We start from the raw sequence: 27,354 nt of genomic DNA, 5'->3' as shown, positions 1-27,354 counted from the left end.
AACCTCCGACCGTAGCGGTCACGCGGTTCCAGACTGAAGCGCCTAGAACCGCACGCCACACTGGCCGGCAGGTATTAAGGGACAGTAACTCCCAGTACTACAGGAATGTGAGGTACGTCGCCGAAATGTTGTGCCAATCAGGCATTGGCAATAGGCCGAAGGTCTGTGGATACTAAAGTCACTCTTAATGTTCCTTCTACTACTCAGACGCTACGGCTTCTGTTTCCGAAGGACATATTTCGGCAACTGCAAATGCAGACATTACTTCTTTGTTTTGGGAGCATATTAACGTACTTGTGATTCACAAATGCTTCAGTTCTTCTATAGAACTTTAATACACTACTAGCCGTTAAAATTGCTACATCAAGAAGAAATGCAGATGATAAACGGGTATTCATTGGACAAACATATTATAACAGAACTGACATGCGATTACATTTTCACGCAATTTGGATGCATAGATACTGAGAAACCAGTACCCAAAACAACCACCGCTGGCCGTAATAACAGCCTTGATATGTCTGGACATTGAGTCAAACAGAGCTTGGATGGCGTGTACAGGTACAGTTGCCCGTGCAGCTTCAACACGATACCAAAGTTCAAGAGTAGTGACTGGCGTATTGTGGCGAGCCAGTTGCTCGGCCACCATTGACAAGACGTTTTCAGTTGGTGAGAGATCTGGAGAACGTGCTGGCCAGGGCAACAGTCGAACGTTGTCTGTATCCAGAAAGGCCCGTATAGGTCGTGCATTATAGTGCTGAAATGTAGGGTTTCGCAGGAATCGAATGAAGGGTAGAACACATCTGAAATGTAACTTCCACTGTTCAAAGTGCCGTCAATGTGAACAAGAGGTGACCGAGACGTGTAACCAATGGCACCCCATAGCATCACGCCGGGTGATACGCCAGTATGGCGATGACGAATACACGCTTCCAATGTGCGTTTACCGCGATGTCGCCAAACACGGATGCGACCATCATGATGCTATAAACAGAACCTGGATTCATCTGAAAAAATTACGTTTTGCCATTCGTGCACCCAGGTTCCTCGTTGAGTACACCATCGCAGGCGCTCCTGTCTGTCATGCAGCGTCAAGGGTAACCGCAGCCATGGTCTCCGAGCTGATAGACCATGCTGCTGCAAACGTGTCGAACTGTTCGTGCAGATGGTTGTTGTCTTGCCAACATCCCCATCTGTTGACTCAGGGATAGAGGCGTGGCTGCACGATCCGTTACAGCCATGCGGATAAGATGCCTGTCATGTCGACTACTAGTGATACGAGGCCGTTGGGATCCAGCACGGCGTTCCGTATTACCCTCCCGAACCCAGTGATTCCAAATTCTGTAGTAATTGGATCTCGACCAACGCGAGCAGCAATGTCGCGATACGATAGACCGCAATCGCGATAGGCTATAATCCGATGTTTATCAAAGTCGGAAACGTGATGGTACGCATTCTCCTCCTTACACGAGGCATCACAACAACGTTTCACCAGGCAACGCCGGTTAACTGCCGTTTGTGTATGAGAAATCGGTTGGAAACTTTCCTCATGTCATCAGCTTGTAGGTGTCGCCACCGGCGCCAACCTTGTGTGAATGCTCTGAAAAGCTAATCATTTGCATATCACAGCATCTTCTTCCTGTAGGTTAAATTTCGCGTCTGTGGCACGTCATCTTCGTGGTGTAGCAATTTTAATGGCCAGTAGTGTATTATTATTTATTGTAAATTAACGGCTTCGTGCAACAAATTGCTGTTCACTTCTATGCGGTTCCCTTATTAGTTTACACAGAAGTCGTTCGTATGACAGTCAAGAAAGTAGGCAAACCATCGCTGCTGGAACTACTCCTTAAATTTGTCGCCATCTTTCTGGCAGCGTGCAGTGCCTCCACAAACCTTAATAATTGCCACGACTCAGAAGGGGATCATATAACCAACAGGTTACTGACATTGCTCGTTTTTCACCTGGTTGTAATACACACTTAGATTTAAAAAATGCTACTCTAGTACGGCGCGGTTCTGAATCAATTTCGAGAAGCCGAGGTTTAACGTTTTACGAGTACGTTGAGCGCTACAGCGACAGCCGTCTAGCAGCTCCATTAGGGCAACGAACTCAGGTGGCAGACCTGTTAATATGCCCGCACTGCGTTGGGGCGACGTCATTCTGTTCCTAATCTTCCGTCAAATACACTGCTGGCCATTAAAATTGCTACACCACGAAGATGACGTGCTACAGACGCGAAATTTAACCGACAGGAAGAAGATGCTGTGATATGCAAATGATTAGCTTTTCAGAGCATTCACACAACGTTGGCGCCGGTGGCGGCACCTACAACGTGGTGACATGAGGAAGAAGATGCTGTGATATGCAAATGATCAGCTTTTCAGAGCATTCTCACAACGTTGGCGCCGGTGGCGACACCTACTACGTGCTGACATGAGGGAAGTTTCCAACCGATTTCTCATACACAAACAGCAGTTGACCGGCGTTGCCTCGTGAAACGTTGTTGTGGCTCTGAGCACTATGGGACTTAACATCTGTGGTCATCAGTCCCCTAGAACTTAGAACTAATTAAAACTAACTAACCTAAGGACATCACACACATCCATGCCCGAGGCAGGATTCGAACCTGCGACCGTAGCAGTCGCGCGGTTCCGGACTGAGCGCCTAGAACCGCTAGACCACCGCGGCCGGCCGAAACGTTGTTGTGATGCCTCGTGTAAGGAGGAGAAATGCGTACAATCACGTTTCCGCCTTTGATAAAGGTCGGATTGTAGCCTATCGCGATTGCGGTTTATCGTATCGCGACATTGCTGCTCGCGTTGGTCGAGATCCAATGACTGTTAGCAGAATATGGAATCGGTGGGTTCAGGATGGTAATACGGAACGCCGTGCTGGACCCCAACGGCCTCGTGTCACTAGTAGTCGAGATGACAGGCATCTTATCCGCATGGCTGTAACGGATAGTGTAGCCACGTCTCTTTCCCTGAGTCAACCGATGGGGACGTTTGCAAGACAACAACATCTCCACGAACAGTTCGACGACGTTTGCAGCAGCATGGACTATCAGCTCGGAGACCATGGCTGAGGTTACCCTTGACGTTGCATGACAGACAGGAGCGCCTGCTATGGTGTACTCAACGAGGAACCTGGGTGCACGAATGGCAACATCGCGTTGAACGCACTTTGGAAGCGTGTATTCGTCATCGCCATACTGGCGTATCACATGGCGTGATGGTATGGGGTGCCATTGGTTACACGTCTCGGTCACCTCTTGTTCGCATTGACGGCACTTTGAACAGTGGAAGTTACATTTCAGATGTGTTGCGACCCGTGGCTCTACCCTTCATTCGATCCCTGCGAAGCCCTACATTTCAGCAGGATAATGGACGACCGCATGTTGCAGGTCCTGTACAGGCCTTTCTGGATGCAGAAAATGTTCGACTGCTACCCTGGCCAGCACATTCTCCAGATCTCTCACCACTTGAAAACGTCTGGCCAATGGTGGCCGAGCAACTGGCTCGTCACAATACGCCAGTCTCTACTCTTGATGAACTTTGGTATCGTGTTGAAGCTGCATGGGCAGCTGTACCTGTACACGCCATCCAAGCTCTATTTGACTCAATGCCCAGGCGTATCAAGGCCGTGAAAATGTAATCACATGTCAGTTCTAGTATAATATATCTGTCCAATGAATACCCGTTTATCACCTGCATTTCTTCTTGGTGTAGCAATTTTAATGGCCAGTAGTATACTTGTATCGGAACAACGAATCGCGTTTCTTCGGGAAAGAACAATAATAATAATCCAGAGTAAAGTTTCACTCTGCAGCGGAGCATGGTCCGATTTGAAACTTCCTGGCAGATTAAAACTGTGTGCTTGTGTGGATAGCTCAGTCCGTAGACCGCTAGCCGCGAAAGGAAAAGGTCCCAGGTTCGAGTCTCTGTCCTGCACATAGTTTCAATCTGCCAGAAAGTTTCAAATCAGTCCACACTACGTTGCAGAATGTAAATTAATTCTGAAAACAATTCCCCATGCTGTGGCTAAGCCACGTTTCCCCAACATATTTTCTTCCAGAAGTGCTAGTCCCGCAGTGTAAGCAGAAGAACTGCTCTGAAGTTTTCAAGATGCGAGATGACGTACTGGTGAAAGTAAAGCTGTGAGGGCGGATCGTGAGTATTGCCAGCATTTCTCAGTCGGTAGAGCACTTGCCCGCCAAAGGCAGAAGTTCTAGGTTCGAGTCTGGTCCCTCGCACAGTTTTAATCTGCCAGAAAGTTTCAGTAATAATAATAATAAGAAATGCAGTTTTAATCTGCTAGGAAGTATCAGTAATAATAATAACAATAATCACGCTGGTATACCTATGACGACGTGTAATCGAGGTAAAATAAGGAATCGTAATGAAACGGACATGTATTTATCGATACATTCACGGACGTATAATAAATTCGAGTACGGCGTACATTAGCAGGTATGGCCCAGTATGACTACAGTGCGGTACCCTCATGAATGTATTCATAAGTAAATGTTCAGTTCTTCACGATTCCTTATTACAACTTGACTCTACCTCCCATGAATGTGCTACTGTGTTTATTATTATTGTTACAATTACTTTCATTACCATCAGCATTAACTTCATTTTCATTGTTATCTTCATCTTCATTGTTATCTATATTGACATCGTCGTCTTCAGTGTTACCTTCATAGTTATCATTATAATTTCGTCGTTATCGTTATTATTATTATTGTTGTTGTTGTTATTGTTATTCCGACGGCTATTTTTTTCAACATCCGATCGGTCGCGAAGTGGAAACCATGATGAAAATCAACAATGTTTTATTTGCTAGATTTAGCTATATCTTCCAGCTAATTCTCAACATAGTCACCGCTCAAATGTCGACATTTGTCGTAGGGTGGTGCCATATTTCCAATACCGTCGTCACAGAAACAACCGCCTGTGCTTTCCGCCAATTCCCTGCACCGCTTTGCTGGCCGTTTTCTGTGACAAAATACTGTCACCGTCAGTGGTTCATGTGAGCAAACAGATGAAAATCGGAGGCAGCCACGTCCAGGCTCCTTGGTGGGCCCCCAAACACTTCCCATCGAAAACGCTGCAGGAGCGTCTGTGTTTTCACTGCAGTGTGAGGCCGAGCATTGCAATGAAGACGTTATGTAGGCTGCATGAAATCTGGCTGAATCTCTCAGCATCCACTTCACACTTGGCGAGAGACACTAATGCTGTAAGCATCTGTTCGTGCTCACTGTGCACCTGGAACTGAAAAGTGCGACGTGGTACGATCGACAGGCATGACACCGATCAACACATCTACGCAAAGCCTCATCGGATTTTCATTGTGATTTTAATCTCGCGACCGCTCGGGGGTCAAAAAAATAGCCCATGTAGTATTATTACGAGGGCGTTCTACATCTATATTATTCGTGCTTACGTATTTATTTCTTAAAATAGTCACCCTGGCCTCGAACACATTTCTACCAAAGAGAGACATTTTGTTCATGTCGTCACTATAGTGTTTGATTCCCTGATGGAGCCACAACCTCACCTCTGCTTGCATCGCTTCTTCATTATCAGAATGAAGTCCTCGAAGATGTTCTTTAAGTTTTGAAAACAGAAGAAAATCGGATGAGCCCAAGACGGGACTGCGTGGAGGATGATCGATGGCAGTGAACCCAAGGCGTCGGATTCTTGCAGATATCGCGGCGCTTGTGTATAGTCTGGTATAGTCATGCTGAAGGAGAGGGTGCTGCATTTGTGGACGAAGTCTTCGAATTCTAAAGTAGATTACAGCACGCACCGACATACTTACGTTACACACCGCCATGTTACACGCTGCAATTCGGGTACAGGGCTGCAACTATTTAGACACGAGGAATGAAGATGTAGAACGTTAATAACGTTAGCTTTATTTTAAAAGCTTTCAGAGTATTGATACAAAATTTCGAAGGCAATACTTTTCAGCACACCCTCGTGTTATCGTTACCAACATCCTCATTATTATACCTTTCGTAAGAAATATTATTCGTTGTATCTATACAAGTTTTTGGTGGAAGATTAGAAAAAAATGGCAAATAGACCTTCCACAACGGCGGGAGCGTATCGGCCGTATTGCGTGGATGCTTCCGCAGTGCGGATGCATTGTTCACGGCGTTCATGGCGATTCGCACCCATGTTGCTCAAAGTTCAAATGCGAGGCTTTTGCACGCTAGTGCGTATGTGTGGCTGTTCCTGGACGTCTCCCGTGCTAAGGAGTCACAGTTCTAGGCCAGTGAACGCGGTCAATGTTACGGTCCTCGTTAAGATGCCCTAGTTCTCCAACAGCTCAGTGTGCCGTTCTTATTCGAGGTACTTCTCATCTCAAGCAAAGGAACTCTTTTTCCCGTCACTAAAAGATCCTTGAAACACTACAGAGCCTCCACCCCTTGCACATAGTCCTTCCTAAAGGCTTTCTGACGTTCGTGAGGAATGCCACGCCATATATCATTCCTGTCAAGACTAAAGGGTGATTCATCTGACCAGGTAACTCATTTCCGTCCGCGGTGGCCAATCTCTGATGCATTTTTCCACTGTAACTGTGGAACTTTGCAGGTAGGATTGAGGAAATGTCTTTTTTGTGTGTATCTGTTCGAAATACAAATGCTATGCAAAACTGCACCCCTTTTTCGTTCGGAGCCTGGTTAGGAAGGACTTAACACTGAAATCTTGCAGCAGTTTCTGCCTCCTGTCTGAGCTGAGTCACGTCGTGGTCATTGTTCCTCACGATCGTCTTCCGGCCGTAACCCTGATGTCACAACAGTCCTCGTAGACTGAGTTGCCTGCCGCTGCCAGTAAACTCGTAGGATAGTACCCAGCGATATCCTGCGAAATACACTTTAAGACAAAGAAAAACCACTCTCCACGAAGAAACTATCTGAATGGGGCGGAAATCGGTATATTGACGTACATGTGCAGCCAAACGAATGATTACAGCTGCAGAAAAATTGGATGATTTATTCAAGGGAGGAACTTCACAAATTGAGCAAGTCAGTAAGGCGTTGGTCCATTTTTGGCTCTTGTGCAAGCTTGGCATTGGCATTGAGTGATACAGTTGTTGGAGGCGATATCGTTGTTGTCGGGCCATATGGCGAGCGACAGTGAGGTTGGTATCCCACAGCCGCCCAGGGCGTTTAAGATACGTCTTTGACCTGAAACCTCACTGACTGCAGTAGAATAATCTTCAGTGATGAGCCCCGATGACCAGCGAAGACATGCGTGGAGACGCCCAAGACAACGGTGGGGCTGTCGCCCACCATACGGCCCTACAACCAGGATTGGTGGTCTGGGGTGCCATTTCATTTCATAGCAGGACTCCTTCGTTTGCCATCTGCGGCATCCTTACAGCACAGCAGTTATTCGGCGATATTCTACACCCCGTTTTGTTGCCCTCCTTGGGGTTGCATTCCAGCAAGATAATGCCCACCTGCATACGGCAAGGGTTTCTCTACTGCTTGTCTTCGTGCTTGCCAAACCCTACCATTGATCTGCAAGGTAGCCGGATCTCTCCACATTTGGGACGTTTGGAGCACTATGGGCAGGGGCCCTCCAACCAGCTCAGTATTTGACGATCTAACGCGCCAGTTAGACAGAATTTGCCACGATGTCCTTCAAGATGACATCCAACAACCCTATCAATGGCAAGCCGAATAACTACCTGCATAATGGCCAGAGGTCGTCCAATGAGTTACTGATTTGCTCAATTTGTGAAACTCTTTGTCTTGAATAAATCACTCAATTTTTCTGAAATTTTAATCATTTGTTTGTCTGTACACGCACAATACATCTACCGATTTCTTCCCATTCCGATTATTCCTTCGTGGTGCGTCGTTTTCTTTTGTCTTGGAGCGTGCGTCACTTCCTGACCAGGGTGGCCAGTTCTTTGTGTGACTTCTCGGCCTGATGCAAGCGCTTCTAATTGGCTCTATATCGGTGACTTGTGTGTTAGTTGTCTTAACTGTAATTGGATGGTGTAGGTGGCAATTACGTGTGGATGTAGAGTGTAGCATCGTGTTTGTGATATTTATGATAATGAGGATATTTATGAGGATGATGGTGACGATTATAATGATAGAAGCGAGGCGGTAAAACCGAGTGCCAACCCATAACCTACTCTTGTTGAATAACATCAAGGTGACCGCCGATCTTCACGGTCCCGTCTCACGGTCGAACCCTCATCGACTGTGTCACATCCTTTCATTCCCTGAGACACTGTGGAGAGATTTGGAATTGAACCCAAGACGCTGGTGGAAAGATTGGTAATCAGGAGTTTTACACACCAACAGTTTCATCTCTTGGATTTGAAGCGGTTATCTGCTAGTCCAGAGCTCCCGAAGAAGAATGCCTTAGCGACCTCAGCCACGGTTGCGGGTAGGGTTGAACGGTGGTGCAGGCGAAGGCAGTCATATGTGTATACAGTAACGGAAAAAAAACCACATCACAAAGCAGGAGTTGTGCGACGTAAACGAAAGTTGGCAGGCGTGTTTCTACATCTGAAAGATGATGTCTATTCAAATTTCGTGCCAGTGGCTAGTAGTGCCACTATGAGGACGCAAATCAGGCTTGCTGTAAGTACGCGCTGTAACGGTCATGGGCGGTAGCTACCTTTCAGATCGGACGAGGTGAGTTGATGTTAGTCAAGAATGCCGTTAAGGCGACAAAGATGCCATTATCGGCACCTCACTGAGTTTGAACGAGGTCGTGAAATAGGACTACTAGAAGCTGGATGTTCCTTCTGCCATACTGCAGAAAGACTTGGCGGGAATGTAGACGTGGTACATGATTGCTGGCAGTGATGGTCACGAGAATGTACTGTCGGAAGAAGACTGACCTCCGGACAGCCACATTGCAGTACCGAGAGGATCGAGCACCGTGTTCGATGTATGGCTAAGACGCATCGCACTGCATCTGCAGCAGCAATTGGAGCAGCAGTTACCACCACAGCGACATAACGAACTGTCACAAATTGGTTACTTCACGGACAGCTCCAAGCCAGAGGCCCTGTGGCGCTCAATGACCCCACACCACCGTCATTTGCGACTTCAGTGGTCTCAAGCGAGAGTTCATTGCAGGACACAGTGGAGTTCTGTTGCCTTTTTGATGGTCTGGTTTTGCCACGGCACCAGTGATGCCCGTATGTTTGATAGAAGAAGGCCAGTTGAGGGTCTTTAACCAACCTGTCTGCGTGCTAGACGCACAGGACCTACACCTGGAGTTACAGCCTGCGGTGTGATTTCGTATGACAACAGAAGCACTCTCGTGGTTATCCCACGCAACCAGACTGCAAATTTGTGCGTCAGTCTGGTGATTCGACCTGCTGTGCTGCCATTCGTGAACAGAATACTAGGGGGCGTTTTCCAACAGGGTGACGGTCACCAACATACCACTGTTTTAATCCAACCTGCTCTACCACAGTGTCGACACGCTGCCTTGGCATGCTCGATTAACAGATCTGTCTCCAGTCGTGCACATATGAGGCATCATTGGACGACAACTCCAGCGTCATCCACCAACAGCGTTAACCTTCCCTGTATAGACGGAACTCCATCCCACAAACTGACATCTGGTACCTGTACAACACAATGCATGCACGTTTGCACGCTTGCGTTCACCATTCTGGCGGTTACACTTGTTATTAATGTAACAGCGTTTCACATTTTCAGTGACGTATCTCGCGCTTACATTAACCTGTGACCTTGTAGTTGAGAGCCAAATGTGATTACTTCAGTGCGGATGCACACCAGGTATCGTTTGCTCTCGCACAAATACAGGTTGTCCTGCGAGAGTTATGGGACGCCCCGTTGACGTACGACGAATTGGGAATTTGGGTCGGCCGGAAAACGTGTTCGGTTGGCGGAGGCGGTTAAGGCAACAGTTCGAGAGCAGCCGGATTGGAGTCCCGGTCCGCACAAATTTTTGACACGCATCATTGATTGAATTCAGTGCCCCAATGCGGTCGCCGTCGGAAAAATTTTCCCAGATATTGCAAAGACAATCACCATGCTTAGCAGCCGGCCGCGGTGGTCTAGCGGTTCTAGGCGCTCAGTCCGGAACCGCACGACTGCTACGGTCGCAGGTTCGAATCCTGCCTCGGGCATGGATGTGTGTGATGTCCTTAGGTTTGTTAGGTATAAGTAGTTCTAAGTTCTAGGGGACTGATGACTACAGATGTTTAGTCCCATAGTGCTCAGAGCCATTTGAACCATTTTGAACCATGCTTAGCCACTCCCGTCAGAAACGCCTTACGGGGACCAGTGCTGACGGCGAACGTGGTAAGCTCTGAGTCGCAACTACTTCGTACACATTCGGAACACTAGTTCACATTCCCCAAAGTTCCCTGAACAGCCTTGTTGCGCACTGAGGGCTTTTTAAGTTAATGTCAACAACGACATGCCACGTGACAAAAATTCTTATGCAGTCAGCTTAATTACCCTTCTTAACAAATTTAATTACACGTGTCATTTACACTGGTCAGTCAGAACATTAGCACTCTTCCTCTCCCATAAAAATGAACGAGTTTCATGAAGGAATGTACGCGAAGCGGCAAGAAATGTGTATAAACAGTGCCGCGGGCACACAGAAACAGGTCGGTCTACTACACGTGTAGCAAGTGAAAAAAGAAGCTAATGTAAGGGGTTTTGCGAAAGGGTATATTACGATGGTTCCTCGGATGTTGACATGCGGTCCTCACTGTCTGTCGAAAATGGGCGAACAACGGCGAAATTGCGCAATAACATAACCTTTTTATTTTTTTACTGTTTGTAGGTATTTGAAATGTTTTTATCCCCTTCGCGGTGGAAAACGATTTCCCTGTAAATCTGCTGATCATGGTTTAGTTACAGTTAGCAGAGCTACATTACATACTTCACAACCTTAACTGAATCCTCCGTCAGTGATTGGCATAATATGACAATAATAACAAACAACGAAACACTTTCCTGGTGTTCTGCAACAGTTGAAAAACATTCAAATGGTTCAAATGGCTCTGAGCACTATGGGACTTAACATCTGAGGTCATCAGTCCCCTAGAACTTTTTTTTTAAATTCTTTATTTTCATAACAATAACGATTATTCATAATGACCCACCACCTTAATGGTTAGTGGGTCTTATATTTCTAGTGTTATAATAGCAGCTTCTACATTCTACTTGACTACAGACAGTACTATATTTATTACTAGGCAGACTACTTCTAATTTTACTAGTGTTAGCATAATTTCTAGTATCTACTAAAGGTTAGTATTAACTGCCTGCAGCGTTACAGTTGTGCCAATGTTAATAATATAAACCTACTTGGATGCCTCGCTCATAGAGCTAATCCCTATGAGCATGCCCCTGGCACAGGGCAGGCAAGAAGTTATTTATCGCTGCAGGTTCCTAACTTACTATCCTATTCTATTTAACTAAATCTACTACCTATTCTACGTCATAGTTGGTGCGTTGTCTCAGTTTGTGATGTGGATCACCCCAGTCCCCCTAGTCCTGCACGTGGCGGATTCCAACTGTAAAGTCGACCTATCCACGAACAGGCGGTACGGGATTGGGGCAGTGGTCACAATCGGTGATTTCTAGTTATCTAGTCACGAAGATCTCTCAGAAAAGTTGTTAATACTTTTTGTGATACCTCGTTGGCTAGCGTGTTCAGTCTCTGAAAGGTCTCCTCTTAACTTAGAAGGTCATAAGTGTTTGTACTTGGTAGTTGTTGTCTTAGTGTGTCTGCTACATCATCGAAAAGGGGGCACTTGTAAACCACATGGTCAGGAGTACCCTCCGATGCGCCCCAGTCGCACGCGGGCGTTGCCCTTTTCCCAAACCGACATAGATAAGTCGGATAGTGAGAAAGTGGAACAATCCCCGAGTTGGCTCGAAGTATTTCATTTTCATTCTTTCCTTAACATCTGGTAGGAACTGCAAGGTTCTTCTACCAGCTTCATCTGACTCCCATATCTCCTGCCATAGATCTTCACCCCTTCCCCGTATCACCCCTTTTTCCCTAACTGGTGCCCCCATAATTTCCTCTACTTTTGTGATATTATCTTTCTTGGCCCAGTACCATGTGGCCTGTTCCCTTATCTTTATATCCAGGGGACAGAGCCCCATTATGATTAACAGGGCTCCTCCCGGAGATGTTCTGTATGCTCCCACGGACCTTAGTAACATGTTCCTTTCTACTCTTCTCATCGTCACGGCGGGCACCACCCTCGTGAACCTGGGAGCCCAGACTCCCGAGCCGTAACCCACTATTGAAGTCAGTATACTATTATGATAAAGCTTAATTAGAAGAGGCGTAAGGTGAAATCTCTTATGTCCGATGGAAGTCAGGTTATTTAGTAGTTGTAGTGCTTTCTGGGTTACTGTTTCAATGTGCCTTGTGAAGTTCCACCTTTCATCGATGATGATTCCCAAGTAGCGCGTTTCTCGTGTCCGAAGAACCGGCGTACCGTCAATTCTCACTGTCGGATTTCTCTTTAGCTGTCCTTTGAGTAATAGATAAGTCGACTTGGTTGGTGAGATAGTCATCTTGGTGTTGCGGTACCATAGTTGTAGTTTGTCTATTGCTCTCTCTATTTTCGGCTCTATGTCCTCGCGACTTCGGCCGCCGACCAGCAGGAGGAGGTCATCAGCGTAGGCTATCACCTCTAGCACCTCTTCGATCTGTTGCAGGCTGTCCAGAAGAGGCTCCATGTGGATGTCCCAGAAAAGGGGACCCAACACGGAGCCCTGGGGGCAACCCTTGGTGATAGTTTTCCCGACTTTCCCGCTAGGGGATAATAGCCATACCTCCCGATCCTCACAATAGCTCCTCAGAGAGCCATATAGTAGCCCTGGGCACTCTTTCTCCCGAAGGCAGGAGAAAAGCGAAGGCCACCACAGGTTGTCAAAGGCGCCACTGATATCCACCATGATGCCAACAACATACTTACACGGGGCTGAGCCGCAGACCTCGGCCGCCAAGGCGATTGCATCAGATGCCGATCGCCCCAGCCTGAAACCGAATTGCCTGTTGCTCATCCCATGCAGCATGCGGTGTGCAGTCAGTCTGTCAGCTAATAATTTTCGAGAAGTTTGCCAAAGCCATCCAGCAGACAAATGGGGGCCTGTAGGATTTGGTCTCAGCAGGGTCCTTCTCAGAGCCTTTCTTAATGATTACCACATTTGCGGCTTTCCATATTTTTGGAAATCTGCCCTGCCTGAGGCATTCGTTGAAGATATGTGTGAGCGGCACAACTAGTTGTGGGGCTAAGAACTGCACCACCTCCGCCACAATGCCGTCTGGCCCGGGGGCTTTTCCTTTCTTTAGAGACTTGATGAGAGCGGCAACCTCCTCCTCAGAGAAGGGGAGGACCGCTTTGTCATTTACATACTTAGCAAGGTCTTCATTCCGTAATTGACGCTGCTCTTCAGTGCCGTCATTTCTGTCATCGTCAGACAACAGGGACCGGAGGAGGACCTCGGCAGTTTCCTGCCAGGATTCCGTCATCCCGTCCCCGTGCCTGATCGTTGATATCATCGTTGGGGAGCGTATCTTCTCCCTCACTAATCTATATGGCACATCCCAAGGGTCGAGGGCCAGCTGGTTGGTTACAAAAGTTTCCCAACTTTTTATTCTGGTCTTCTGTAGCTCTTTTTGGAAGTTATCTTTTGCCTCCCGGTATAACTGCAGCCATCTTTGCTTTCCCCACCAGACGACACTGCGCTGGTAGTGCTTTCTCAGTTTTCTGACAGACTGTCGCAGTTCTTGTAGCTTGGCTGACCATGGTGACGGTGTGGCCGCCATGGCCCTCCTCCTGGTTGGTACGGCCGCCTTAATCGCCCTTGTTATTGCGCGTACCAGCCCCTCGGCTCTGTCGTCCACATTTAAGTCCTGTCGTGCGTCCCCTTCTGGTAATGGAGGAATGTCGCACTCTCTGGCTAGGCGTTCCCAATCTGTTTTCCTAAAGTTTCTTTACACCTCCCACCCCTTGGCCCAGTGGCACTCTCTATTTCCTACAATAGACGTAATTAAATTGTGATCACTAGTGGTGGCGTTGTCTACCACTCTTCACTCTTGGAGCATATTTACTGCGTTTGGCGTGACCAACGTCACATCAATGTTTGTACCCCGACCCCCCTCCGGCCACGTAGTTGAAGAGCCATAATCATTTCTTCTGCTTTCGCACCATTTTCATCCCTTGTGCCACTGTACCATAGGGGGGATTTGGCGTTTATGTCAGCAGTTATGATGATTTTGCGTCCCCGCAACGCCGTGGCCACACTCACTAGATGGTCTATGTGCTGTTCGATTCTGTCTCCGTACTGGAAGTACATGTTAATAATAATTTCAATTCCAGCAGGAGATTGTATCTCCACGACGTTGCAGTGGCTATTGGAGTACTGTGACAGAGGTGTTACCCGCAGTGCGGTGTTTGTTACCAGGATGGCCGCTCTGGGGGTATCCCCGCTGCTGACGGTTTGCCATGTCGCGGCAGTGAACGCAACTTTTCCAGCCAGAGAGTACGGCTCCTGTAAACAGAGTATGTCGAGTCTCTTTTCCACCACTTCCTTACGGAGCTCCTGCATTACTAGTCGACTGTTATGAGTATTGAGTTGTCCTATTTTTATTTTGGTCGTCATGGAAAGTAAGTGTGTATGTGGTCATGTGGCCAGGTTTTGTTCCAGTCATATGCTAGTCGTCCGTTTGCCACCCCTGACTGATGGTAGATTTCATCCAGGTCAAATTTTTCTCCTCGTCTTTCTAAAACCTTTTTGAGTAGGTCGCGCAGTTCTCCGAAGTCAGTGGGGAGGTTCACTGAATTTAATTGTATTCTGTCCACAGCCTCCATCACCGAGAAGGTTACCCTCCGTCCGTTCTCATGTCCTACTCGGACCACATGTCGTAAGGCAGTGGTCAGGGTAGTCGGCTGCTCCAGCCTGGCTAGTTGCATGGTGCACTCGAGATTCGGGTACACCCTCACCGGATCTACGGGTGGCAACCTGACCACTTTTGTGACGGAGTTGGCGGTGGAGCTTGTTATCTTGTTTTCTTGAAGAGGTTTTGCAGCTTTATCTGTTGCTACCACAGGATGCTCTTGCCGTTCTGGATCTTGAGTCGGCAGCGTGTCCTGGCATTGGGAGGAGGGTGCTCTGATCACTAAGGGGAGCTCAGTTTGAATGCCAATGTCCCTAGTGGGGGAATCTGTTTGTATTGATTTGTCGACTGTTGGTACGTCAGCGCTGGCAAGCGACTTCAGGAATTTCCTGAATCTGCTTGCTCTCATAGCATCCCTCCTCCTTTTGCTCGGGGATTTATGCTTTGGCATCCTGCTTGGTATGCCGTTTTCAGCCATAATCAGTTCGTGATATTAATCTTTGTTCGAGCATCCTGTAGGTAGGGCAGTTCCGTCCTGTGGCTCCACAAAACTTTTTGCCACGACTCTTGCAGGGGATGCAGACGCCTGTGGCCTTACAATCTTTTCGGGTGCGACCGCATTTGGAGCAGGCTGACCCTCTGGTGCAGTGCCTCAGAATGTGGTCCAAGTCGCCGCAATTGTGACAACGAGGTACCACAAGGTAGTCTTTTGTGTTTATTGCGTGGAATCCCACGTATAGTCTGCCCATTGCTGTAATTTGCCTCCACATTGTTGCGGAGACCTCGGCAACGTGATGCACGACATCACGGTCCCGAGGATCCGTCTTAAATCTCAATTTGAAGCTGTTTTTGAAATCATTTTCGTTCATGCTCTCAAAGTTTTGCTTCCTAATTGCCTCACATAGTTCCTCGTTTGTCATTGCTGTAGGAACATGGTACAGTATGACTAAGGGGTTCCTCTTTTTTGGCGGTTCACACTTTACAACTGCGTTTAATTTCGGGTTCTCAAGCAGCTTGTTTTTGTCCTCCTCCGACGCAACGTCTACAGTCACCGAGTTTCGGCTTGGTTTAACTAGCTTAATCTTTATTTTGTCTTTCACAGGGTCAATCGTGGTGGTTAAAAGTTCCTGGATTCTTTTGACGCTTGTATCTTGTCCAGGCAAGGTCCTGAGAAAGACCGCCGTCTCTTGTTTCTTAGTCACCCTGTCTATGGTCTCTTTCGTGTTGTTTTGTTTAGTGGGGGCTTGTGCAGCCACAGTCGCCCAGGTCTTGCTCGGTTGTTGTTGTTGTTGTCTCAATCGGGTATTCTCTTTCTGTAGCTCCTCTACACGTCCTTCCAGGTTTGCGTGAGCAATTGCCCGTGCAGCCAATTCATTCTTTATTTGCGAGATTGCTGCCTGGCTTATTTTCCCATTTTTTATGCTTTGCTCCCGGAGCAGCGTAATTTTAGCGTGCCTCTTCATCACTGAGTAATCGTCCTCTGCCTGTCCCACCTCGTCCTGTGGAGAGGGATCAGGCGCAAGAGAAGCTCTCGAAATCGCACTCGTATCACTCGTTTCTGGTGTCGCCATTTTGTACGAGTGATAAAAAGGAGGTGGGAGCCCGTCTCTTACCCCGGACCGGCTCCTCTTGCAAGGGGGGGGGGGGGGAGGGGGGGGACTTCTGCAGCTCGCCCACCGACCACGCCCCTAGGTCAAGGGCACTTCCGAACTGCCGGGTTCAGAGCACCGTCGCCAGTGCACTGGTCCCCCTCGGTAACTCCGTCATCGACGATTTCACGCGACGCTCCTCGGCAACTGCACCACGCACTCCGGAGAGGCGGATGCACCTCTCGCCCTTTGCCGCCTACTTGCCCGAGTTTCCACCTCTCGGCCAAGGACCCACTCCTACTCAGGTGGCGGGCCGGTCCCCCAGACGTTCGGCGGTCAGGACCCATCTAACCTGGCCCAGGCGATGTTACCATCACCTGGGTTTGGCAGAACACGCCCCGGTTACCCAGGGGCGCGGCGAAGCACCCTTGCCGACTCGCGCCGCGATCCCACGCCGACAAACGAGATCGCCGGCATGCAGAGCACCTGCTGGTCTGTGCCTTGCGAACAGAAAGGGACTGGTGTTCGGTCCCTCGACACAGCTCCTCCTGTGCCACGCACCCTTCGCTTTCGCATCGGGTTGGGTCGCAGCTCTCCCTTTTGTCGCAAGGCAGAATGCTGAGCTTAACATCTGGCACAACGGGAAGGCGGAAAGAGCCACTTGGGAAGGAGAGGCTATGAGAGACGCATCACTTCCCCTGTGAGAACTGCCGCGGCACGCCCGACTAGAAGCGATACGCCCCAGTGCGAGCCTCCGTGCCTTACGGCGCGCCGGCAACGGGCAGGGCCGCGCCGAACGCGCCGTCAAGCGACCGACCTCACGCCCCTAGAACTTAGAACTAACCTAAGGACATCACACACATCCATGCCCGATGCAGGATTCGAACCTGCGACCATAGCGGTCGCGCGGTTCCAGATTGAAGCGCCTAGGCATCAGGGTAGTGTTTTCTTTTATGTAGGGGAGTTGGTCAACGAATTTGTGAAATACGTACAGCACAGTGAGTTCATACCTTAATCGCACAACACCAAATGTGTCTTTGTGCGTTTCTGTCAACTTTTCAAATGTAGGGACGCGAAGCGTGACTAAATATAAGTGGCGTTCAAGAGGAAACGAGCCGGAGAAATAGTTACAGAAACCACTACCTGTATGTTAGAAGTTTTGACCCTGGCTGTTGAGACACTTGTTCCACTGTGACACAAGGCGGTGAATGGCTGTCTCATAAAATTCCCGGGGCTGCGATATTAACCGTACGAACAGCTGGACGTCGTCGTCTGAGGCGAATCGTTTGCCCCTCAGGACCTTTTTAAGGGGACCAAAAATGGCGTAATCACAGGGGGAGAGGTCCGGCCTATATGGAGGGTGGCCGAGAACCTCCCATTTGAATTTCTGCAGGAGTGCCGCGACTGTATTGGCCGTATGAGGCTTTGCATTGTCTTGGAGCAGAATGACCCCACAAGTGAGATTGCCTGGTCGTTTTGAATTGATCGCTTGGCGAAGGGTGGTCAATGTTTGCGAGTAACGCTGGGCATTCACTGTTGTCTCGTGCTGCAGGAAGTGAATCAGAGGGGGACCATCTCGGTCAAAGAAGAACGTGAGCATAACCTTTCCTGCGCTCGTGTGGACGGCGACGTCCAACTGTACGTGCGGAACTGGTTAGCATCGCATCCCCGGGAATTTTATGGGACAGCCATTCACCTCGTTGTGTCACAGTGGGACAAGTGTCTCAACAGCCAAGGTCAATACTTCTAACATACAGGTAGTGGGATTCTGTAATGGACCATACAGTCATATCAATGTTCTTAACATGATACGCCAGCTTCCAAGAGAGCGCGTATTCAAAAAAAGCTCTGCAATAAATACGCAGTCCAACTACTTTTTATCGGAAATATATACCTGGGTCTCCCTGCAGTCGTTGAAGAAGACATCTTGAAGATGCGAACTATGGCAATAATTCTGCAGTCTACTTGCATCCTATTGTTGCTGACATCCGTTTCCTACGAAACACTGAATTTTTCAACAGGACAACTGTTAATGCTACAAGACTAAAATTGTGCTGTTGTTGTCTGAGGTGCAAGTCAACGAATTCCAACTGATTTTCGGCCCTTAAACTAGCCAGATATCGACACTATTCTATAAAATACATTTTGGATGGCTTCTAATGACAGTTCAGGGATTGGCATAATTGTTAGCGGACATCTGGTGCCATATGATTACTTTGCAGATATGTATAGATATAATAACATTGTGCACAATGTTGAATTCCTTGTGAATCTGGACTTGTATGTAACTGTATGCTTGCGTGTAAGAATGAGTCATTGTTTACGTTCTATTGTTAACTTTAATTGTGTTTTTTGTTGTATTAAGTTGGCTGGTCTAACATCATTGTAAAATATGTGGACGAATAACTAACTAACTGACAACTATTTTAGAAATAAAAGAGTGAATCATTGTACTGAATCTACGCAGACCATTCGTTAATTAAGGTCTGTTCGGTCGCGGAATGGAAACCACAGTGAAAATACTCTGGAGCTTAGATGTGTTCGGCAGTGTCTCTAGGCTGCCCGTCGATCGCGTCACATCGCTCTTTTCAGTTCCGAGCGCTCAGTGACCACCTAAAGATGCTTAGAAAAGAAGTCTCTTCCGCCAAGTATGAGTGCTGCTGAGAGATTTCACCTGATTACATGCAGCCCACGTAACGTAACCGTAATATGCTTCCTTCATCATGACAATTCTCGGCCGCGTACTGCGGGGGCAATGAAGACGCTCCCGCGGCGTTTTCTATGGGAAGTGTCTGATCATCCACCACACAGCCCGGACTTGGTTCTCTCTGATATTTATCTCTGCTCATATGAACCACTGACTAAGAAGACAAAATTTTGGCACAGACAACAGGTCACAAACAATCGTAGAGAACTGGCGGAAAGCACTGGCGGCTGCCTTCTCTGATGAGGGTGCTGGAAAGATGGCACAACGCTAAAACAAATGCCTAAGCTGGAGCAGTGTCTAGGTAAAGAAGTAGCTAACTCTTGCAAATAATAAATTTTTGATTTTTCTCTGTGGTTTACATTTCGAGATCGATGACACCTTAATAAACAAATAGCCCTCGTATTTTGACGTCTGCAAAGAGGTTTGTTTTAAAATTGCTGAATGTGTTCCTTTTTTGCAGCTTTTCTTCATCCTGAGGAAGAAGAACAAACAAGTGTCTAACCTGCACGTGATCCACCACGGGTGTATGCCGATGAGCGTCTGGATGGGTCTTAAGTTTGCACCGGGTAAGACATTACAGATTGCTCTTTGTTCTACACAGGATGTTTCAAAGTCTTTGCGCCAAACATCTACAGATCACGTCATGAGGAACTATTCTTCTTAGAGACTAAGCGATCGCTGATGATTCCCGGTGGCGCTAGGTGTCGTTTAAGACTGTGTATGCTCTTCAGAAGTGGCAGGATGTAGTTACTCCGTGGCGTGCATATGCAGTGTGTGTTACGTATCATCCAGTCATCTTCTCCGCTTAAAAGGCGGTGGGATGGACAAAATTAAAGTTTCTAATTCGCTTCTAAAATGTCTTTCTACGCTTAGAAAATTTTTCGTGTTGAAAATCACTCTATCAATTCACTGGGTAGGTATTATATTGCACCCCTGCTATTTCGGTGGAATCTCGTCCTCCCAGGGCTGGCCAACAGTGAAGGACGCGAGCCGTCGAAGAGAAGGGTGAATGAACATTTTGTCTGTAGCAAAAGTTGTTCCCCATAATGTGATTAACCCTAAACGTTTGTAGCAAAGGCTTTAAAACACCCTTTATGAATGGTGACACTGATCATAACAGTTTACAGATGCTTTGAGAAGATATTCCAGTCGCAAGTTACAGGGAATTTATAATGTCACCTAGAAAAAGTTTGACCCTGAATTGGAAGTTATAGCAACCTATCACTCATACAAATAAGTGAAAGTGGCATTTCTTTAAGATTCACAACTTAGCGGAAAAAGTTGCTGTGCATGTAATTATTAGATCAGCAACACCTGTTATTCCTATTCGTATCAAACTCTAGCGCCCAACAGCAGCTTCATTTAAGCTTTGAAAGATAATTCGGAACGCGATAGTTTTATTTACTTTCGCATCAATATACAGGGTGTCCCAAAAATGTTGCTACAAACTTCGAAGAGTTGTAGAGGGCGTCCTGAGAACAAATCGAGGATGCGAACCCGTGTCCAAAAACGCCATCCAACGTCGCTACAGAGTTCCAGGCGCCGGCGCCTGCCACTAGGAAACCCTTTCGGCAGCAAACGTGAGTTTGTTATTCGGTGATAGCTACTGATTGCCACGATTGACAGTGGAGATGATGGAGCTAACAGCTGCGTAGACAGCACTTGTCTCCTATAAATACGACTAACTGTTGCCTAGGTGGGTGACGGTTTCAGACGCGGTTATTCATCTGTAGTTTTTTTTTTTTTTTCCTGTATACCGAAAAACAGTGGAGGGTTCCAGGAGAAATCGTCTGCTGGTCTTTCTCATATTGCGACAACTTTCTAATGACGTGACTCAAGTATTTATAGTAGAGTTGGCCGTGAAACGTCTCAGAAAGCGACCGATATTATTTATTGCATCATTTATGCGTGCTGAGAACAGCAAAGGGCCTCTCACGATATCCCGGGGTGCGTACGATGCTACTTCTACTTCTAATGATTTCTCCGCATTGAGAATTACGTATTAAGTTCTGTTTACCAAGCTATTTTCAGTTAATCACTGACTTAGCCTGGTAATCCGTAAATAGTACCAGAGTCTGAAATTGCCAAGTTTCACCCTCCACTACAATCCGCCACTAAACAGTGGGGTTGGCGGCTGAATGTTTGACAATGACAGCAACTCGTGCTGGCGAAACATCGGAAAAACAACTAAACAAATGTCAGCCGAAGATCCCGAGACACGAGCCAACACACAACACGTCAACAACGATATTGCAGTGTATGCATATCCGAAGGAACAGGAACTGCGGCGACTACAGCTGTTATGAAATACATTAGATGTATTCGTAGTTGCGAATGTGGACAACCTTCAGCTGTTCAGTGTCGTCATTCCATTATACAGCTGAAGATTGTATTTCATGTACACGTCAACAACATTAAGTTTTTGGTGCTATCTGACTAAAATCGACGCTCTGCACTCAGCCCGCTCTGGAGACTCTGATAAATGAGAAGGCCACTTTTTCATCTACGGTACTACAGGTGGAATTTTTAAATGATGTATCTAAACTGGTAGGAGCGTTTTGTTCGTAAAAGGAATATTCGGAGCAATTTGACGCACACAGTTTTTTTCTTTTTTCATTTTGAGTAAAACTTGATTGAAAAGTAACAAATTCTAAGTCACTTTCTCGAAACACATGTATGAAAATAAGCGGCTTTCCGAAGGAAATGCAATAAATCTGGCAAAACCTCAGGAGTAAAGGAAGAAAACACTTCTACATTAATTAGCATCGCATATTCACTATAATTATTCCTAAATTAATAGAAATTAGCCAGAGGAAAAAATACTAAGCGTCTTGTAAATAACATATATCAGTTTTTAATTTTTTCTTGTATACTTCCTTATTATTACGTTTTAGTAGTGCAGTGTTTCCTTCTTAATTAAGGACGTAAAATAAGTTTGAGTTTCATTTTTTGTTTATTGATGAATGTTCCAAAAAATAACAGAAATGGAGGATACCGTGAAAAGAAATGCGCCACTTTGCAGATCGTTCTTGGAACAGTGGAACTGTTCCTTTAAGAAAGGAGCTTGACGCCACGAGATTGCACAAAATAACCGCAATTGTCTGTAATGGTTTCGCTTAGAACAGTAGTATATTTTTTTACCATTCTGTAGCAATCAATGTTCATTGCCGATTAGGATAGTCGAGGAGGTTCGAAGCACTGTCGCCTGCTGAAATTACGTTTGGGTCAGCGCGACAGTCATCTTTTCGGCAACTCAGAGCATCCGTTTGGTTATTGAACGTTCAAACAACTGATTATCTAAAGAAATTATGCTCACGCAGAGAAACTTATCCCGTGTGCATCTCTTGAAAGATTTTGACTTCTTCCAGGAGATCGCCACCTAGAAGTCTGAAAATACGAGATCGTCTGCTGTAGAGAATAGTAAACGACAGCGAACACGAAATTTTCAATTATTGAAATTTTTGTATCACGTTTCAAAGTTGGTCGGTATTGAAGATAATTTGTCTCACTCTTAAATATGGATACAGCCGTCGTTATCAGAACGGGAGGAAGTCTTCTGGTTTGGATATAAGTTCTGCGCCTAAACCAGAGACTGAGACGTGTCTGTGAAACTTCTGAGCTGTAGAATTGTCAGACAAAGAACCAGGCTAAAAAATTTCTATCATATCTCATCTTCAACAAAGTAGTTTTTTCTCCCTTATTTTTAACACAGACCGTGTTCTTTCCAATTACAGCGAAATGCGTCAAATTCTATGCGAGTTTTTGTTGCTTCATAGTCACAAGATATAAAATGAACAGATACTTCGTCAGTGGCGATAACAGAGCCATTCCTGCGAATTCGTCACGGTTTCGTACAGTCCATACTGAAAATGATACATTCAGTACCGGTACCTAAATCACGGATGATGTCCGTCTATAGCCCCACCCACGACTTACTCATTAACCAGATGAAAACCCAGACCCAAAATGTGTGTCTTGGACTGATAAATGCAAACTACAATGAAAACACTGCACTGCACTGTGTATGACCCCCCTGCGACTGGCCAATTGGGAGGAAGCATGTGTCCGCCGCTCACACTTAGCATGTTAAATCTCTGGCCTCCATGTCGATGTTCATGAAGATACAAGATAAGGTATGTACTACCTATAAATTTTACTGAATATTTACGAAAAATGTACTGTGGTTTCACATTTAGTTGTCATTTGTTTGCTTTGGTTGCCACAGGCTTACTTCAACTAAACTAGGAATCGGTATCTATGGCCAAGTTTTGTTTAAAGTTTTGTCTGATGTTTCGCCAGCACCAGAATCTGGCAGTCCAAAGATTCTAGTATTCTTCAGAGCAGAGAACAGAGTTCCATTACACAAGAATGACTGTTCATTTAATAGCGAACAAAACTGTTACGTCTTTCGTGGTCACTTATTGACAAATTGTCTGTTGACTTCTGTCTCGGGTTCTTCATTCGATATTTATTAGATGAATTATCTGACTTTTCACCAGCACAAATGGCTGGCATCGTTAAAGCTTCGCCCTCCATTGCTGGTGGTGGACTGGAGTCGATCTCGAGGCCGTAGATTATATGTACCTGGTGCGCCAAAGTCCAAGGACTTTTCTGTGGCCATTTCCGCTGCGTTTCTCCTGCCTGCAGTGGCCGTTCGCTGCAGCACGGGCATCCAGTATCCAGAAAAAAGAAAGCCTTAAGGTGAACGGTTCCTGGATTCCGAAATACTGCCGCGAACTACCGTTTCAAGGTAACAAGGGGAGAACCGCAGCGGAAATGACCGCGGAAAAGCCCTTCGACGTTGGCACGCCAGGTACACATAATGTGCGGCCGCGAAGTCGACTCCAGTCCAACACCAACAGTGAAGGATGAAGCTTTGACAATGCCAGGCACTCATGCTGGCGAAACGTGAGAAAAAACATCAAACAAACGTCGGCCGAAAAAACCGAGACAGAAGCTAACAGGCAATTTGTCATAAGGACGTTTTTCCAACCGATTGCTGGATTTTAATGCACGACGAGCTAACTCATAACTGATAACTTTGATTTTGCCAGTGACGAACAACATATTTGTGTCGACATAGCCACACATTCTGAAAAAAACTAATGTATGTTCCTTGGGAGTCGGTACAGCAATTTTTCTTGTGAGATCAGACATCGATCAAACCAAGAGATGTGTACGTTGATATTCAGTAGGGACGCTGATGATCATGCTGTTGAGTGGCCTAAACCCATCATCATTTTCTGTTTCATTTTATAATGCACTGTATATCATATGCTCTATACAGGCTGTGTTCTGCATAGGCAAATCTTATATTAAAAATATGTTAAATTAAAAAACAAAAAAGTAAAGACCTAGATTTAAGAAAGTACGATGATAATCGCGAATGATTTCTTCGACTGTATTCTACAAACAATGTAATAAGCATCATTTAGTTCCAGCACCATATTAACAGAGTAAATTTGACACAAGTTAAGACATACCGTACCTCTTGTGTAATGAACAGTTTTTAAGTACGGTGAGCAACTATGTGCATGCCATGACAGTTTAATTGGAATGCTAATGCGTTTCATTAAGAAGTGAGCTGAAGCAATGCAACGACAAACACGAAACAACAGACTACTGTAGCAGTCAGGAAATATACTCCAGAAAATACTGTAGGACTGTATCAGCTTGCTAAGTATTTCGGGGAGAGAGGGGGGAGGAGCGAGGAGTTGCTCAAGGGAAAGTATGGAGGTTTTTACTGATCATTGGTGTTGAGTAAAGGTTAATCTACGTTTGACTGCATTAAAATATCCCAGTCGTGTACTAATATTATTACATGTAGTCACCTTAATTACGGTGCCGATCAGACAGTAGACTAGAGCATAAGTCGAAGAGAAAATTTTTCTGTACTCTAGGGTGCGCAAGCTCGTGTGACGACGAACACTCTCAAGTCGTTTTTTCAATTTCCTGAATGTAGCCCAATACATTTCAGAGTTGATCATTGTACCATGAGGGAGGACACAAACTGAATAACCCCTTCAGAGCCCCAGATGTTCGTCATCATGACTTTACTGGTTGAGGGTACAGTTTTGAACTTTATCTTCGGCGGAGAAGGAGTGTGGTGCCACGTCATGGATTGCCGTTTTGTTTCCAGCTAGAAGCGATGAACTCGTGTTTCATCGTCTTTAACGATGTTCGACAAAAAACTATCACAATAAGCCTCGTAACGCGCGATCAGTTCCGTACAGATGGTCCTTCGTTGCTCTTTAGAAGGCGAGCAATCCAGAGGGCACAAACGTTTGAGTACCCCAACTGGTGGACGACTTTGTTAGCTCTACCAACAGTGACGTCCTGTTGAGTAGCGAGGTGTTTGGCTGTGATCCGTCTGTCAACTAGAAAGAAAGAGTCCGCACGTTCCATCACTGAAGGAGTCATAGCTGTGTGCGACTGGCCGGCACGTGAGAGAATGGACAGGTTTGTGTGACCTTGTTGCGATTACGACAGATGCCTCCCCCAATGATATAAAATTGTTTCATTACTTATTGAACGACCCTCGCATTTGTGATATGTACTCGGTTGTGTAGCCTGTGTTCCTGTTAATGTTCATTGCTTATTTCTTGCTTGTTGTGTTTGTATCCCTCTGTGATGTTGTTTTAGACCTAGCGCCATCAACTATAAAGAGGATGAAACTCATATAGGGACTTCCAGTGAAACGACCTTGATTCGCTGTCAGGTCACTAGGAGCGCTGCAAGTTTATCACTCCATCATCTCGGTTTCTTGTTGGTGGATTAGAAGTCGTCCAAACTTGTTTTCGTTTGGTAGTAAACGCAAGTTGGTTTCATTACGTTGTATTCCTGATTACGGCTTCTGGTGTTCATTGCGCTCTTTGAATTGCATTGCAAATATGTTGCTTGTTTCGTGCTTGATTTTTGCTCGCAAGCTAATATTGGGTGGAGTAAAGGGTCCCATATTTGTTTTTGTTTCATATCAAACCGAAGTTGATTTCGTCACTTAGTGTTCTGTGATCATGTTGAGGTTGAAGTTCTTCTGTCCTTGTATTCTAGCCGGCCGGAGTGGCCGAGCAGTTCTAGGCGCTTCAGTCTGGAACCACGCGACCGCTGCGGTCGCAGGTTCTAATCCTGCCTCGGGCATGGATGTGTGTGATGTCCTTAGGTTAGTTAGGTTTAAGTAGTTCTAAGTTCTAGGGGACTGATGACCTCAGATGTTAAGTCCCATAGTGCTCAGAGCCATTTGAACCATTTGAACCTTGTTTTCTTACAAATAGATTTCTTTTTGGAGGGGTTCCGACGTGAGCAAAACACAGTTTTATCTTTTCTTCTTTTTCCCTCACATGTTTCACTGAAGTTACAGCATCATCTGTGGGTTTTTGTTTTCTTTCTAGTAAACAAGAGAAATGCACGTTATTATCTGTACACACACAAATCTGAGCTTTTCAAAATGATAGATACATCTCACAAAGTTTCTAAACTCCTGCCCGAAACGCAACAACTGTTCAATTGCCCGCCATCTTGCTATCATGACAGTGAAAGTCACATAGTGCATTTTTCACATTCAAATAATTGGAAAATCAGAAAACATATTGCAAAAACACAAACAAATACACACACACACACATACACACACACACACACACACACACACATACAATCTTACACATAGAATTGGTTAATGTTAGGCGTAACTACAGTATTCCAAGCCGTAAAATGTCGAAGTAAATAATTTTTTCTACATTTATGTTCTGTATGGTTGCAGATGACAAACTGTGAAAGAAAACAAGTAAAATAAAAAACGTAAAAACCAGGAAAACCACAGTATGTTGTAACAAGATATATACATAAAAAACTTCATGTTTTTCAAATTTGCAAATACTCTCTTAAAAACTCAAATTTATATGTAAAGAGCATATTTCCTGTTTAATAAAAAAATAAAATACCACTGATGATGCTCTAACTTCAGCGAATCATGTCTGGGAAATAGAAGAAAAGATAAAACTGTTTTGCTGAAGTCGACCCCATCCAAAAACTAATCTAGTTCTGTGAACATTTGTTACTGCCTATGAATACGTGTGTGAACTACTCGATTTAAATGAGTTGTAAGTATATTGCTCATATTCTACTATCTTATAGTTTGCATTCATTTTTTGTACTTTCTTGCAT

The 27,354-nt window shown here is 45.9% G+C and overlaps 1 protein-coding gene across 3 annotated transcripts in view; it reads left to right on the top strand.

Annotated features, from left to right (window-relative positions):
- Positions 1-27,354, top strand: part of LOC126470321 (elongation of very long chain fatty acids protein AAEL008004-like) — a 655,643-nt gene that overhangs the window by 584,855 nt on the left and 43,434 nt on the right. For all 3 annotated transcript variants that reach the window (XM_050098103.1, XM_050098102.1, XM_050098100.1), the window contains one exon: positions 19,652-19,757. In XM_050098103.1, the coding sequence (XP_049954060.1) occupies positions 19,652-19,757 (106 nt within the window). The remainder of the gene's footprint in view (positions 1-19,651; positions 19,758-27,354) is intronic.

This window comes from Schistocerca serialis, chromosome 3 (genome assembly GCF_023864345.2).
Source record: "Schistocerca serialis cubense isolate TAMUIC-IGC-003099 chromosome 3, iqSchSeri2.2, whole genome shotgun sequence".
NCBI classification, from domain to species: Eukaryota; Metazoa; Arthropoda; class Insecta; order Orthoptera; family Acrididae; genus Schistocerca; species Schistocerca serialis.
The sequence above is the reverse complement of the archived record's forward strand: the minus strand, read 5'-3'. Positions and strand labels throughout refer to the sequence as shown.